The sequence below is a fragment of the Amia ocellicauda genome, chromosome 2 (assembly GCF_036373705.1).
Source record: "Amia ocellicauda isolate fAmiCal2 chromosome 2, fAmiCal2.hap1, whole genome shotgun sequence".
NCBI lineage: Eukaryota > Metazoa > Chordata > Actinopteri > Amiiformes > Amiidae > Amia > Amia ocellicauda.
This window is the reverse complement of record NC_089851.1, coordinates 45,446,007-45,462,178: the sequence shown is the minus strand read 5'-3', so window position 1 is coordinate 45,462,178 and position 16,172 is coordinate 45,446,007. Positions and strand designations below refer to the sequence as shown.

The 16,172-nt window shown below is 43.7% G+C and overlaps 2 protein-coding genes across 2 annotated transcripts; one reads left to right on the top strand and one right to left on the bottom strand.

Annotated features, from left to right (window-relative positions):
• Positions 1 to 5,886: 5,886 nt before the first annotated feature.
• On the bottom strand, positions 5,887 to 7,926 carry ppp1r3g (protein phosphatase 1 regulatory subunit 3G). The gene has a single exon (XM_066724333.1). The coding sequence runs from the start codon at positions 7,546 to 7,548 to the stop codon at positions 6,595 to 6,597; it is 954 nt and encodes a 317-aa protein (XP_066580430.1). The 5' UTR covers positions 7,549 to 7,926; the 3' UTR covers positions 5,887 to 6,594.
• Positions 7,927 to 9,143: 1,217 nt separating this feature from the next.
• rpp40 (ribonuclease P/MRP 40 subunit) lies at positions 9,144 to 15,745 on the top strand. The gene is made up of 8 exons (XM_066724310.1): positions 9,144 to 9,913; positions 10,421 to 10,565; positions 10,819 to 10,887; positions 12,226 to 12,315; positions 12,946 to 13,074; positions 13,370 to 13,571; positions 14,300 to 14,434; positions 15,271 to 15,745. The coding sequence occupies exons 1-8, from the start codon at positions 9,797 to 9,799 to the stop codon at positions 15,467 to 15,469; spliced, it is 1,086 nt and encodes a 361-aa protein (XP_066580407.1). The 5' UTR covers positions 9,144 to 9,796; the 3' UTR covers positions 15,470 to 15,745.
• Positions 15,746 to 16,172: the final 427 nt, after the last annotated feature.

Below are 16,172 nucleotides of genomic sequence, written 5' to 3'. Positions count from 1 at the left end.
ACTGGTCATTGGTTTTGTGGGGTGCGATGTTGCAATATATCCTAAATTTATCACCAGACCATGAGCTAAATATAGCCGATGTTTTGTGGATTACTTTGGCTTGGAGACAGTTATTGCAAAAGATGGGTTTAGCATGTTTGATAAGGTGAGTTGGATTTTAAAGTGTCTGATTTGTTTTTGTTTTTTTTGTTTTTTTTTGGTGCCGATACTACGAACATGCGTCTCATGAGTGCAGTCTGTAAAGTTCAAATTACTCAATATTAGTTCAAGTGACCATTTGCTGTGTAATCATGGCAAGACTTTGTACAGGGGCACTATTTTCAGCCACATACTATGTCCTTGAGCAATAGGTTGGCGGATGAAAAAACACTGCGATCAGAAATGAAGGACTTTAAACAGCACCTTTCTCCTCGCAATTTGATTTGGAATATAAATAATCAGAAACGGAAACTGGTTTTGTGTGTCCTTGTGCTGGACTCGACAGCAGCCTGCACACACTTTATTAGACGTTAGTGTTGTCTGCCATGGAAATAAAACGCACATCATCAAAAGGGTGTATGGTGTGTGAAAATCAATCAATCAATTTTTATTTGTATAGCGCCCTTCGCAGGGTAGCCACAGAGCGCTTTACAGACTGGTAAACATACAACAAACGTACAGCAAAATAAAAAACATAAATACAATACAATCAAATATAGACCTGTAAACATTTTACATGATCTAGAATAAAGTGAGTGTGGTTAACAATGTGGTTAAAAAATGTGGTTAACAAAATGAAATAAATCATCATATGTGTAAAATACATGAAAAGAGTGAAAAAGCAAGCCAGCCTATATTTTGTAACCTCAAATGTTTTTGCAAGAGGGTCTGTGTACCCTGTTGTTTGCTCAGTGTGGATTACTGTAAAACGGTGACCTGACGAGCAAAGAAGTCCATGAGTTACTCCTCATGCCTTTCCTTCACTTTCCTCTATAACGCATAACCAGGAACCCTGTGTGAGAATTCCTACACAGAGTAGATGAAGTAGATGTTCACACTTTTTTTTTTTTTAGAGGAGAATTCCTTTGAAATTATAGGAAAACAAAAGTCAGTAGAGATTGAGCTCTCTAGTCCATAGCAGGTTCAGATCTGAGCTCTGTGGTCCGTGCCCTTACTGTGACCAGTATTCCCTGAGACATTGCCCACTACACAGATTCTTATACTGGTGGCACCTCATTTCAGCCCCCAGTAGCATGCATTTTGTACATCTCTACATCTCTGAACTGAACATGGAAAATAGAAGGAAAACCAGAGAGTTGTCTGAGGAGGTTAGAAAGAAGGTAGTACCCAAGCATGGTCCTACAAGACCATCTCTAAAGAGCTTGATGTTCCTGTGAGCACTGTTGCCAATACTATTAAGAAGTTTAAGGCCATGGGACTGTAGCCAACATCCCTTCCTGTGGCTGCAGGAGGAAAATTGACCCAGCAATGAAGAGAATGTTTGTTCGAATGGTGGAGAAAGAACCAAGGAAAACCTCAAAACAGATCCAAGCCAAAGTACAAGCTCAAGGTGCAACAGTTTCAAGTCACACCATGTGTCGCTGTCTGAATGAAAATGGGCTCCATGGTAGAAGAGAGAATCACAAAAAAGCCAAAATGCCAAAATGCATGTGGACAAGCCACAGTCCTTCTGGGAGAATGTCCTTTGGACAGACAAAACAAAAGTAGAGCTTTTGGTAAATCACTACAACTCCATGTTTACAGGGAAAAAAATGAAGCTTTCAAAGAAAGGAACACCATCCCTACTATGAAACACAGAGGAGGCTCAGTGATGTTTTGGGTTGCTTTTGCTGCCTCTGGCACAGGGGGCCTTGAATCTGTGCAGGGCACGATGAAATCGATAGACTATCAAGGCATTTTGGAGCGAAACGTACAGCCTAGTGTCAGAAAGCTGTGTCTCAGTCGCAGTCATGGGTCACCCAGCAGGACAATAACCCAAAACATACCTCAAAAAGCACCTAAGAATGGATGAGAAGAAAACATTGGACCGTTCCGAAGTGGTCTTCTATGAGTCCTGATCTTAATCCCATTGAAGATCTGTGGAAAGAGCTGTAACTCACAGTTGGGAAAAGGCACCCATCAAACCTGAGAGAACTGGAGCGGTTTGCTCAAGAAGAGTGGGCCAAACTACCAGTCGAGAAGTGTAGAAATCTCATTCAGAGCTACAGACAGTGCTTGACTGCAGTTATTGTCTATAAAGACTATGCAACGAATTTTTGTCTGTGCCATTTTCATTTGTTTTACTATTTAAAGTAATATGTTACATCATAAATCAAAAACAAAGTTTCTGTTCTATTGAATGTGAAATAAAGAATGGTGGATACCAAATACTTTTGTCAATTTCTACTTAGTTCAGAGAAAAAATTGAGTTTTTTTTAAAAAGTGGACGGGTACCAATACTTTCAGCAATGTCTGTATATAGTGGCACTAATAAGTTTCTGTAAAAAAAAAAGCACCCTGTGATTTGTAGGTGTTTGGTGATATTCTGCGGTTCAATCAATCAGCAGACAAGAAAACTTCAAATCCCATAATGCACCACTGCAGCATGGAGCTAGATGGCTGATGTTTGGGACCAAGCAGGTGTGTGTTTTCATTGAGGCACCAATGTGAACGAGGACTCTGGTGTGAAAGGGAATTCTCCGTGTTTAAAATAAAATAAAAGTCATTCTTAAAAGCTGTGTATTTTGATACACTTTCCATAGTTACTAAAAAGATGAGAATAGGCTACATATAATCAGTTTAATTAGATTTTTAGTTTTAGTTTAGTTTTAATGTATTGTCACAATATTTCTATCCTCCTTTGTCCCTGTCACAGTTCCCTAGCCCTGACCCTCTTTCCCCACTAGAGGCTGCCATTGTTCCCCTGCCTTTCCCTTCTCGTCTCACTGCTTTCATCTTTCACTCTTCCCATTAACATTCCTCCACACCCATGTGCACACTTGTTCGTTACCTCTTCTCCCATTGGCCCTGCACTTGCCTCCCCACTTTCTGCTTCCCTTCTTAAACCCCTCACTGCCCTCACTCTTGGCGAAGTGTCGTCAGTTAAACCTGTGTCACCAATCCTTGTGCTCCTTGTGCTCCTTGTGCTCCTTGTGCTCCTTGTGCTCCTTGTGCCCCTTGTCTCTCTCGTCTCTCTCGCTCCTAGTCCTAGTCCTGTGTCTTACTCAACCTTCTTGATCTTGACCACTGCCAGTGACCTCGACCACGTCCTTGCCTAGCCCTTTTGTTCTGTCAGCCGCCTTTACGAGCGCCGCACCTGGGTCCTTAACTCCTGTGCCCTGCGGTCCTCCCTGAGAGATGTGACAGTCCCAGTGTAACTTGTCGGATAATTACAGGCCTAAAAGCAAGACTGTTAACTGCCCTCTACAATGCAGTATTGTGTGCGGCGGCAGCAGCAGCAGCAGTATTGGCAGCTCACAGTAAGGCTAGGATAGGTTTTATTTCAGGTTATTAGTAACTCGATAGCAGCTCAGAAAGTCATGCAGTCTCATCACGGCTGGCTAGTTTGACAAATCCGTTGTGTCAGAAACGTGGGATACACCTTCGTTGGGCGAAACAATTTGCTAAAGGTGTCATAACTTATTAATAAATCTCCACAAAGGGAAGACAAAAAGTTGACAGTAGGCCAAAAGATAGGTTTGGTTCAGGTGTTTTGATGGGCTTTTCTTTTCAATAGCTCTTGACATGCAGGAGGGGTTATAGTTCCCTGGCTGTCAATCCTCATTACACTGACACAAAGCAAGGTGCACATCTGTCATCATAAGCAGAGCTGGAGAAAATATCCATACTGTGAGGAAGTGTGTTTCGCAACAGGGGGTAGTGCTGCACTCTCATACCATCCAGAAGAAATCAAAACTTTGACCACCTGCTATTAACAGTACACACCTGTACCTGACATTTCTGAGCAGAAGAAAGAAGCATCTGACAAACAAATGAAGCTGCCACTGAGCTCACTGAGGTATGTAGTTTTCTATTTGTGTGGCAGGTTCAAAGTACTGATAATACTGTTATTATTATTATTATTATTATTATTATTATTATTATTATTATTATTACTGTTAGTGATTTAATTTTGATTACAGTGCATGTTTCTACATTGAATTTGAATGTTGGCCAACTAGAGTGCTCGCGGAGTTAAATGAACATGCTCCAGAATAAAATGTATACTGATTGTACTGTTTATATGCCAACTTACATGCTTAAAACACCAATTGAGTCTAATGGTTATATCACTGTATGTCTAATGTAGTAAAGCACTGCGAAGGCCTACTGTGCCCATAGAACAGCAATGTAAAACCACATTACAACAATGTTAAAAATGCAAGAATTATGAGGTTAGTTTTACCGAAGACAACTAGGTTGAATATAAGAAATCAAACATATATATATTCAAAGAGAGGAATGTATCTGAGAAAGCAATTCTGATTGTGGTGTGTTTTTGTACATCTTTGTGGTTGACTGCCTCAAGATAAACAAGCAAAGAAGAACCCAGAGAGAGACCTGGAAATCAAGAGTAGATGCATTTAGATCCCCGGTGATGCTCCCATAGATTCCAAAAGAGAAATGAAGACTTGGGGAGTGGATTGCTTTAATACATGGGTATTGTAAAGAATATCCTTAAGATCACCAAATTAGGTTTGTACTGCTGGCTGTGTTCACATTGTGTATTTAATAGTCACTGGGCTGCGTGTGTATTTTGGCATCCCCACACCACGTACAGGTTAATTGCTGTTCATTGCATTGGTAGTGATGTGAAGTGCCCTCTGGCTTGCAGAACTCTCTATCAAACCCGATGGGCGGTAGTACGTGTGGCTATTTGCCAGTGCTCATAAAAACACACACACCTCTCTCTCTCTCACACACACACACTCTCTCAAACACAAAAGAAAAGAAGTTCCACTTATAGAAAATGGAGAGAATTAAATCTCTCAAGCACTGATCACAAGAAAAAATAAATTCAGAGATGCAGCACACACATTTCAGAGGCCTAAATGGGTTTCATTTACTTAGCAAACACAAAATAATCTAATTTTTATATGGGAATTGGATATTGTTAACTCATCTTACTTGAAACTGATTCACAGCACATTTCAACATGTTTTGGGGTGTGCATATGTGTCAATATATTATTGGTATGTAACATCCTGTTGTCTCTTTATTCCCAGGCAGAAAAACGCCACAGACTAAAATGTAGTCGTGCTTCTGCCTGTCCCTGATCGAGTTTGTCCTGTGAAGAGGACCTGCATGAAATGTGTTTAATGATCTCATATACTGACAAAGGGTCACTGAATGACTTGCACAATAAAATATTCTACAACGACTGTGCAATCAGAAATGTCCCTAATTTGTCTGCAGTGTGAGGATCTACCCCTGGTCTATGAATACACAGACCACTTCTGCACAACGTACAATGAATGACATCATAGCCCCTACCTAGTGATTCATAATTAATTACATGATTATTTCATAATTGTGACCCTCAATCAATTGCTAAAAATTCCACAAAAAGGTGGAAGGCAATCGCTATAGCTGTCTTAACAACTCTCGATAGCTCACCAGTGAGTGGTTCATGGAATTATACTGGGGCCTGTATCAAACGTCCCCCAAATAAGCTTCTGATTTCTGTGTGGGCGCTGCTTCAATACCAGCCAAACCCAGTACTTGATACACGGGCAATGCTTATTTCTAACATAGCAGCTCCTGAACACAGTTTGCAAAAGATTGTAGAAAGAGGGAATGAATTGGTGTGACCAGAATTACACAAGAAAACACATGGTCTGAAATACTGTGGACTGGTCAATCACAGAGTGAGTGGACTGAGTCCAAAACAGCACAGTCTCTGGTGAATCAGGATCAAACATCATTTATGTTAAAATAAACAAGTAATAAAACAACAGTGTGTGTTTGAACATTTAGTTAGAAGTTGCTTTCAATTCTTAATTGTTGTGTATTTCAACAGAATAATAGTTTGCCCTTTTCATTTGACAACTGAATAAATTATATTTCAAAAGCACATCATTACACATAATTTTATGTCATCCCTGTGCAGGAAACAATACTTGCCTGAAAATAACAACCTTTGTATTTTAATACTGTGTTTCTAACACAGAAGTAATCAATATCTAGACCTACCTAAGGATTTTAATTTCAGTTTAATGCTGTTTACATTAAGATGACTTACAGTAGAAATGAAGAGTTCCCTTTTGAGTAATGTATATATGTGAAATATTGTTGCTTTATTCGTTCAACTGGTCAAGTAAAGTGGACGTTTTAAAAAGTTCAACCCAGGTGGATGGCATGATCACTGGCTGAGGCATCTTCTTCTGTTGGACATATATCACATTAAAAACGGTGCCAAACTCATTCTCACAATCTCATCCTATTCAAAGACGAAATGTGATTATTGTCCATCTTTAGGAAACTTTTCCCAAAACAATGTGAAATGCGGCAACAGTGGCGGGTGACTGAAGCAGTGGTGTCATTGTGCATACGGCCTGCCATCTGTCCATACACGCAGCAGACGCAGTAAAAGGCTGATGGGCAGCTGGCACCGCCTTAGGTGGCGTCAAAGGCAGCGGTCTGGTACGGGGCCGTGCACTGCGACCTCAGGGTGTAGTTGTGCCCGTCGTTATTGTCCCAGAACTCCCCAATGTCCGTTTTGTAGTAGACAGCAAAGTGCACAGAGGGGCGGGGGTCCAGCAGCGGAGGGGTGTACATGGTGAACGCAAACTGCTCGTCCTGCGCACTGGCAGCAGCGGTGCCTGTAGTAGTAATAGTAGTTTTGTCTTCAGCTGGCACAGGGACCGCTTGTGCGTCAACAAACGACAACCAGTCGTTGAAGGTGTACCTGACCCCCACCTCTCTCCTGCACCCGAGTTTCAGCACCCTGGCGAGCCCTCGGATGTCCAAGTGCGTAACCGTGACGCTCTCCAGGGACACTTTGAGGCGCGACACTTTGCTCTCGACGTCCACGGGCTGTTTGAAAGTGGGCACCAGACAGTTTAGAGTCAGGCTGACCTTGAACTGGTCGCAGAGGTCCCCCAAGAGCTCCCTGTCCTGCCCGGGGGGGAAGCTCTGCAGCCTGGAGAAGACGTTGGACGGGATGTGCGGCTCCTCCGCGGCGCTGAAGTGCCGGACGCTGGCCAGGCTGAAGCCCAGCGCGTCGGCGAACTGGACCCTCTTCCTGCAGCTCTGGGAAATCTCGCTGAACAGGCTGGCCTGGTCCGGGTACGCGGGGAGAGATCTGGCCCTCCTGCGGTCTTTCAGGAAGACCTCTTTCGGGTCCAAGTGCGCAAAGGCGCCGTCGAGTTTTCTGGCGAGGTCGGAGGGAGCATCTCCGCCCCCCTGGGTAACGGGGCCATCCCCATTGAGCGGCCCGACCACGGAGCCCGGGTCCGAGTCACGCTGTTGGATATCCATGAGGTTTGGCTGCAGCGCAATCCCGTGTCCGTTTTGGCGCAGTGAAATTGAACAGCTTTGTTTTGCCCTTGTCTGGTATTTTAAGCCCATCCGTGGAGATCGGAGAGAAGAGGCTGCCTGTTGCTGCTGCCTGGCATCAGCCCCGCCGTTGCGTCACAGCAGCAACTTACCAACAAATAACCAGGAAATACCAGGACAGTGGCACTGCGAGACACACTGCACGTACAGAAGCGCATTGCTCAGGTACTGATATAACAGCAGACATGATATTGAAGATGAGGGGGTGGCGCTGCACTCACCGGCCTGGGTTTCGAAATTCAAGTTTACTTTCCAGCTGCCCCCTCCCCTTGTGTTGATCTCTCCAGTTCAAATGTAAAGGTTGCATCACTGGCCTGAGCAACAGGAGCAGTGTGACACACAGCACATACAAAACAAATACAGCACGTCAAATATACACATTCATTCACATGCATACATATATACATACATGTACATATATACACATTCTCATAATCAGTACAGTGAAAATCATAAAAAAGGCAGTGACAAGACCTGTGCTTTATCTCTCACACATTCACTTTCACTCCAACACATTCATTTTCTACCTTTTCCTAAAACTCCCATAACCGAATTCAATTATATGTGTGTCTACCAGGGATTTAGCAATTCAAAGACACACCACATCCTGTGGTGAGGAGTTTTAAGTATTGGTTTTGGTTACGATTAATAAAAATATAGATATGTTTCTGCAGTATACTTTCTGTATTACACTACCTTGGTGATTGCGCATGTTCAATTAGCTCTACTCGCACTTTCCCCGCTAATTAATTAATTGATTCGACTTTGTGTTGAACATGTACGAGTTGGCAAATGGAAAGTAACTGAACTGGACTGCTAATCTGTATAATGCAGTATGCTAAAATAGGCCACTAAGTTAGTAGTGGTGGTGGTGGTGGTAGAAATATTCAATCGCACTGCATCAATGCAACTACCTGCCCCTCCGAGTTCATTGAGCTTTACTCAAACAACACCCTGGAAAGCAACAGTTACCAGTTGCATAACACAATTGGTGTGTTTAAAAACAAAACGGGGTCTGGGCTTTAAACTGCGTCACAAAGATGCAAAAGGCAGGTTATATCACCAGTGTCTTCAATCAACAGACGGTGAATTGCGCACATGTGTTTGATCATTTACCTGAATAAAAAATATATAGTTATTAAAGTGAAAATCAGTAGCCGAATAATGTTGCTGCCCTGACAGTTTTGACGCCATAGATGCCATTAAAATGATGTTATAAGAAATGGCAGCTGATGAATCGGTGCAGTGGATCTATATAACCATGTTCCTTTGTTGTTCAAAACCAGGGAATTTGATACTTTTAATCCGAGCACTTTCTGATGTAGTGGACGAGAACGCATCTCCACTGAACATGTTAGCAACGTTACAATAATCATAATACAATGTGATTTATACTTCGTCTTTTCCTTATTGGGCTCGAATTGATATATTATAAAGGATGGTGTAAAACAGCTTGCTTTTGGGGCTATTTCCAATGTAAGATCTATTAATAATAATAATAATAATAATAATAATAATAATAATAACAATAATAATAATAATAATAATAATAATATTATTATTATTATTATTATTATTATTATTATTATGATGATGATGATGATGTTGATGATGATGATGTTGTATTATCATTATTATTACTCATATTAACTTGCATACTATCATTAACCTGTGCAGCTACTAACCTTCTCACTTTGACATTCTATTACTGATGTAGTATAATTTATGTTAGGAGTAGTATATGCTTCTGCTTCAAATACAACCCAGCACTGGTATTAACCTACTACTACACAATAATGAATATCCAGTAAAAGCCTATATCATGCAAACTGCTGTCACATGCAGACAGTATCTTCAGCTCCTCTGCTGGGTAAGGCCTTGCTGTGCGCTGGCAGGCCGGCAGTCGTGCTGTGTGGGCTCTGCAGGTGACTGATCTCTGTGGAGTTTCCTTGGGCCGCAGCCGCAGCCGCAGCGAGGTTGGTGTTGCGCAGATTTCCGCAGCTCTGCTTCTGCCAGGAATGTGACGTAGACGGCACAAATACGTAAGCAGCCAAGCCCCCAGACCGCCCGCCGCGAAAGGGAAGTGACGTAAAGCGCTAGTGATGACTGATACACGCTATTGGTTGCACCAGCCAATCCGGAAGAGCTGCTGAATTACCTGCTGTGAGGAACTCATGGGTTTTCAGAAAGCAGTTTTTACAGTTGATTTGAGACAGCAGCGCATAATTGCACATTTCTTTATCCCCACCTGCATTTAACGATGTTCGCCAACCTGGAGAAATGTCCGAGGCACTTAGTGGTGTGCGAGAAATCAAACTTCACGAATGACAAGTCCAGGCATGGGACCCACGTGGCCGGGCACTATTTTAACTACAAGGTGAGTGCGGTCCTGCTGCAAACACAGACACAGACACAGCCCCCCGGCGCCTCCGTGTTGACCTCAGTCTGTGTGCATTGCCAGCGCAGTGTCGGGAGCTGAAATAACGCTGTCAAAGTGGATGAACGCAGGTGAGCCAGTATTCTGCACTGCATACGAAGCAAATGTCGCTGTGTGCCGATCAGTGGATTTCCTCTGTTAGCTATTGGCGTGCACTCTATGGCCGTCTTCACATAGACAAACAGGGAAGCCACACAATAAACACGAAATGCCATTTTCAGCATGCATAGTTCATTTTCTGGCGATCTGGTGAATCCTGTGCATTTGGCATTGATTTAAGTTTTGTCACTTTCTTCCAGCGCCTGCCCCTTAACACTACTGTACACAGATAAGTTTTGTAACCCATTAAGACTCATGCATTCATATTAGCAACAGGACAGGAATAAGAAGCATACTCCTACACGCTCCCCATAATAAATTAACTTTTGCTTTTTATATTTCCAACAGGTGTCCATTTTGATACCTGAATGTGGGTCGTTGCCCTCAGCACTGCAGAGCATTGTAAATGGCTTCACAAAGTATTATCTGGTGAGGGATTTCCCAGTGTTTGAGATGCTGGAAGAGGAGTTTCTGGAGAGACATGTGAAAAAGGGTAAACGCACCTTTCTCCTCACCAGGGGTCAATATTACCACTGACTCTCTTTCATGAGTCGAGTGAGTTCCTGTGGTTCTTTTTGGTGCTGATGCAGTTTGGTTGCTGTGTTTTTCACCACATTGTATAATATCCTTTAATCCACTCTGAGCTGAAAGGCGCTGATGATGATGCCCCTCACGTCTTTTGCAAAAATATGTTTGTACTTTGTTTGGTGTTACATTTAACACTGACAATTCTCATGTCATTTCAGGGAGTCTGTATGCTCTGTCCTATCGGACCCGAATAGACCAGGACAACACCATTGCCCTTCTCCCAACAGGTAAGAATGATCAAGGCAGTTCTCATACACAGGAGGAAACCTGGCAATTACTGCTCATTAGCAACTTAAAAACGTGTAATGTGTTATTTTATGGACCTTTTATGTAATGCTGGCGTGAGCAAGCCTGACCAGATACATATGTATTTTGTTGTATACATCTGTGTGTTTTTCAAGTCTGAAATCAATGGATGTAATAGGCTTTGTCTTTTAACGAGGAACTAACTGGCTTGGGACGGCAGTTCAAATCTGGGGGTAGTTAACATTTTCTGCAGATGAATGCTTTTGATCATCGTCATGCTGGAATGACCATTTCTGTCCGAGTTTGAGCTCCTTGGCAGAGGGAACCAGACCCAAATGTCTTGATATGCGTTGGACTTCTTGACTTCCCTCTATTTTTACAAAGACTCCATTAACCTTTTTGTACAGCCAAACGTAACGCTGATGTTTGACGCACAAAACGTTCAACTTTCATTTCATCATAAGACATGGTTCCAATTGCCATTCAAATGTAGTTTTGCAAATTCGAGTCGCCTCCGTTTGTGGTTCCCTTGAGAAGAGGCTTCTTCCTTGCAACCCAGCCCTGGATGCCACGTTCATGCAGGCAAAGTTGAATGGATTTTTTTTGACGCTTTTTATCCTGAAGATGTCAGTTTGTCTTGGAGATCTCCAGCTGTTGTCTTTGGATTGATGTCTGCCTTCTGAACCACTTGTCTCACTGCCTGGGTGTCAAAATACATGTGTCCCCCCCTCCTGCCAGGGTTACCACTGTACCAGTAGCCTTCAATCTCCTAATAATGGACACTACAGTGGAAAGTGGTCGATTTCAGCTTTTTGTGGATCTTTGATAGACATCCCCCAACTTGTGGAGGTCATTGACCATTTGCCCACAGTAATCTGCACTGTTCAGACCTGTGTTTTGCTACAGGTATTGAAGACTGAAGGCTTATTAGCTCCAGCGCTCCGGTTCCATATCTGTCAAGGTGCTTGGTGCTTCAATTAGTGTTACTGCACAGCTGTCAGAACAGGCTGTTGAAGGTCCTGGCAACTGCCAACACTTTGTCTGGAGATTTATCAGTGTTTAATATTAATTTGAGCCACCCGTGAGAAGTGCTTTACTGAGCGGATTCTCTGTTGCTAGATGTGCTACAGTGACACTGAAAACAAAATTGTAACTGCAAGTAGTTTTCAAATGGTGCCTGTCTGCAGAAATCTGTTGAAAATGTATGTGTGTGAAACAGGCCTAGACCAAATTAAAAATTTAACTTACAAATCGCAAACTTTTATCCAAAAGTGTCTTGATGGTTATATCAGTAACAGAAATGTGTGTTTCAATTACAGGGACCCTCGTCTTGTCTGTAGATAAAGACACTTATGAAGCGCTTGGTCTGGAGGGGCAGAAGTCACAATATAACCACAAGATGAGATATGGTGAGTGGATTGAACGTATTGTTTTTAAGTGGTGGGGAGAGAGTCCATCTTGGAAAAGGTGGTTCATTTTATTTATTTATTTATTTTAATGTAAAGGTTGCTTTTGGGGTGGGGGGGTCCTTAAAAATACAAAGTGTGTGTAGTGTTTGTGTGCTTTATCATGTTCTGGGGCTCACAGCATCACCTGGCAACTGAAATGTCTGTCCCCCTCTCCCTGTACATGGCAGAGAAGTGCACAATCCAGTTCGGTCAAAAACATCGACCCACCTGCCTGTTTAACTGTGCTACCTCCATACTCATCTATTTATCTACCAATCCTTTTAGATTTTCTTGCATTCTGATGTAGTTGTGCTGAAAAATAAGTTGCAATACATATTGAATTGTTATATTGTTGTTTTTTTTTAATATGAAAATGAATGTCAATATACAATAAATCTGAAACATTTGGACATAGTTTATTGATGTAAATACATCTAAGTTAAGGTGAGTAATGCCTCGTAAAGCCCAACATTTCTTCTGTCAGTTACTTTATTTAACTATTACCAGATACTGAGTTACTCATTTGATTTATGTCTCCTGATTTTATTTATTAATTAACTCATTTTTTCCACTCTTCTCGTCCCCCTCCAGTGATCTGCATCGATCTCACCGATAAGTCTTTGGCTCCGGGTTCAAAGAAGTACAAGCGTGTGCTCTGGGCCCTGAAGGAGAAGGTCCAGCTCAGAAGTGACTTTCTGATGGCGAAGCATGACAACGCGGGTAAAGACTTGGGTCTCTCAGCTGGCTGTGTTTCCGGTCACTTCATGCGCTCAGTCTGCATCCTACACTCTTTTCTCAGTTACAGCCACACGGTGCAAAGCTTGGTTCCTGCATCTTCCAGCTCTCTGACTATGTTCCCTGTCAGTGATGTCCACTGGATGAGAGGAGTTTTAATGCGCTGCTTTGTGTTGCTTCATCACTTTCTACGATAGAGGTTCTAGAACAATCTGTGCTAAACAGGATCATAAATGAATTGAATTGAGTTTGACTCTCAGTATTTTTTTTCCTTTCCTAGGTAACAAAAGTGAGCCGCTGTCCTCTTGCTTCACTCAGTACCAGTGCAAGGAGTACGCGCCCACTGTCTCCACACGCAGGCTGACGGACACGCTCTGTCCTGTCATTAACTCCAGGCACCTGAGAGGGGAGGCGGAGGAGTCCTGCGATTCCCAGGAGTTCTTGGAGTGGTTGGGGGCTGTCACAGCTGGCGTCATTGACTGGTGAGCGGGGGCTGTGAGGTCAGAAGCTCTGGTACAGATGGGCAGCTGGCTCAGGCTACGTTTCGCTCTGGTGTGCACTGTTGTTGAAACCAGTGTTTTTCCTGTTTTTGAAGCACCTGGGCACACTGTCTTGCACAGTCCTTCTCAGTCAGTCCTTACAGTGCTTTTGCTTTTTTACAAAAATAAGTGAGTTATAAATACTTCAGGCCAGAGCAATGTTGAGGTGCTGTGGCCCTGCAGACCCCCAATCCTCTACTTCCCAAAAACCTGGGACAGCTGCATTCAGATCAGTTAAGGTCTGGACCCAATCATAACTTTGATCAACTTGTACTCTAGTCAAAGCTTACTAGACTAATTCAGTGTCTAGTATTTATTGTAATAATGATTATAATAAAAAAAAAGGTGACTGGGTACCAGTTAGTCAGGTGTGATTTGCAAACATGTCAAAGTTTTTAAGTTGGTTGAAAACAAGGAAAGTAATAATTGTAAGAGTTGTAAAAATGTGAGGCGTTTGAAGCCATGAACCAGCAGCTGCTCAGGACAAAGATGGCAGCCCGTGTGAACGCACACAGATGGCCTTACACAGAGGACAAACTGGATCTGGATGGATGGATTGATTCCAAACATTAAAAAGCATGCAGTACATTCTTCATACCATATTCCTTCTTCATTGCTCTGCTTTCCCATAACCCCTATGAACAGAAACTGAATGCATAACTGTTTTGCAGCAACAACAAAGCATCCAGTTTCCTATCCACTTACTGCTGCCCGGAGCCGAGAACCGCCCTGGGACAGGCCTGTCTGAGCAGCGTGACCGGCTTCCTGCTTCCAGAGGACATTCACAAGCTCCTGGCAGAGCTACGGTGAGAGTGAGAGCCACATGGATCTGGTGCTGGTTTGGTGATCCATTGTGGTGAAGGTCTGAAATGAATTGCTGTGTTTCAATGATCTGCATGTTTGCTGACAGAAGGCAGTGGGGTTCATATGTAACAGGCTTATGTAATCTTCAGCATTGCAGTGTTTGATGGTCCAATCGCACAGAATTCTTGTGTAATAAGAATCTATGCAGTTGTGAGGAAGTCTCTGGGGGCAGGGGCCGTATTTTCGACCCCATTTACGGGAGCTTTCCAATAAGGAGAGTTTTCGCAGGAGCAGTTTGCAGTGGGGGGGGTGCAAACGTGGATTCCAGCAGTTGAGCTGCGTCGGTGAGAGCCGAGGGGAGATACCGAGCCACTGTTCTGAACATTGCTTGCAGGGGAAGACTGAGTTGAGGTTTGTGCTTTATTTGGTGGTGGTGATGGTGTATATGGAATACACTAGAGAACAAAGGCAACTAAGCTGCTGCAGGAAGACAGTTTTCCCAGAAGTCCTGGTCAAAGCTGGGAAGAATTCCTTTCACTTCTGCGACTCCCATATCTGCCTCTTCCACGGCAGTGACCGAGGCGACACCCACTCCTTCTATTGGTCTGGTTCTAGCAGGCCTTTTTTCTCTCCAGTGTGAATGTGAGCTAAGGAAGGCAGTTGACAAGTTGTCCCACCACATTAACACATTTTATTAGCTCTGCATTGCAAATATGAGGAATGTTGTGGGGAAAGAGGGAGAGTGTGAGTGGATTGATTCGGTCTTGAGTGCAGACTTGTTTTGTTGCATGTTTTTATTATTGACGTTAAAATGTCTTTTCCCTTTTCCCATTTTAAGGTGCTACTTCGACGAACCCAAGTTTGCATCCTGGTCGTCCCTGACGGTGCACGGCTTTGCAGACAGCCCGGTGTCGTGGGGCACGGCGGAGCACGGCTTCCACAAGGGTGGGGAAAACCTCTACAGCTTTGTCATCTTCAAAAACCAGGACTACTGGCTTCACATGGTCGCCGGGGCTCATGACGGCTGCCCACCCTAGAGCAACACCTCCAGCCGGGGCTCTCACACTCTGCGGCGGAGGGGCACCCTTTCATCTGGCTGACTGCACTGCCAATATTAATCGTGAACAAAAGCCAGGGTTTGAAGGTCTCTCACAGTTGGCTGCTCAAAAGTGGGTTTGTATTCAAGGCACAACAACCCAGAGAATGATTGGAAGCCTCTTAAATGTGAAGTGGAATGAAGGGACTCTCAGCCCTGGAGGAAGAGGGAGCTGGGCTAGAACACTATTCAGCAGACAGTGGAGTGGGGTGGAGTGGAGTGGGGTGGGGTGGGGTGGAGTGGAGTGGAGTGGGGTGGGGTGGGGTGGAGTGGAGTGGGGTGGGGTGGAGTGGAGTGGGGTGGGGTGGAGTGGAGTGGAGTGGGGTGGAGTGGGGTGGGGTGGGGTGGGAAGTTTAAGGATTGTGCCCTGATGGATGAGGGATCAATTTCCAACTTGTTGCCATTTTCTGTCCTACACCAGTTGGGCGGCGCCACTCTCCAACTCGGGGAGATTAAAATGCACAGCTGCACCAGACACAGGATGAGTATTTTTTGTGGTACACATTTGTATTAACATATCTGTGCAGTTGTTGTATTGGACCGGTGTGGAAATATAAATGCATGTTTGTTACTCAGTCTGATGATGCAGTGCTCCGCTCCCTCACTGCGGGGCTTCACGCAGGGACGTGCTCGCTCACAGACAG

Excerpts from the sequence above, each read along its gene's own strand:
- ppp1r3g (XM_066724333.1), bottom strand. The coding sequence starts at position 7,548 with ATGGGCTTAAAATACCAGACAAGGGCAAAACAAAGCTGTTCAATTTCA.
- rpp40 (XM_066724310.1), top strand. The coding sequence starts at position 9,797 with ATGTTCGCCAACCTGGAGAAATGTCCGAGGCACTTAGTGGTGTGCGAG. Across the intron at positions 13,075-13,369 it reads GGCGAAGCATGACAACGCGG|GTAACAAAAGTGAGCCGCTG; the intron begins GTAAAGACTTGG and ends TTCCTTTCCTAG. Across the intron at positions 13,572-14,299 it reads ACAGCTGGCGTCATTGACTG|CAACAACAAAGCATCCAGTT; the intron begins GTGAGCGGGGGC and ends ACTGTTTTGCAG.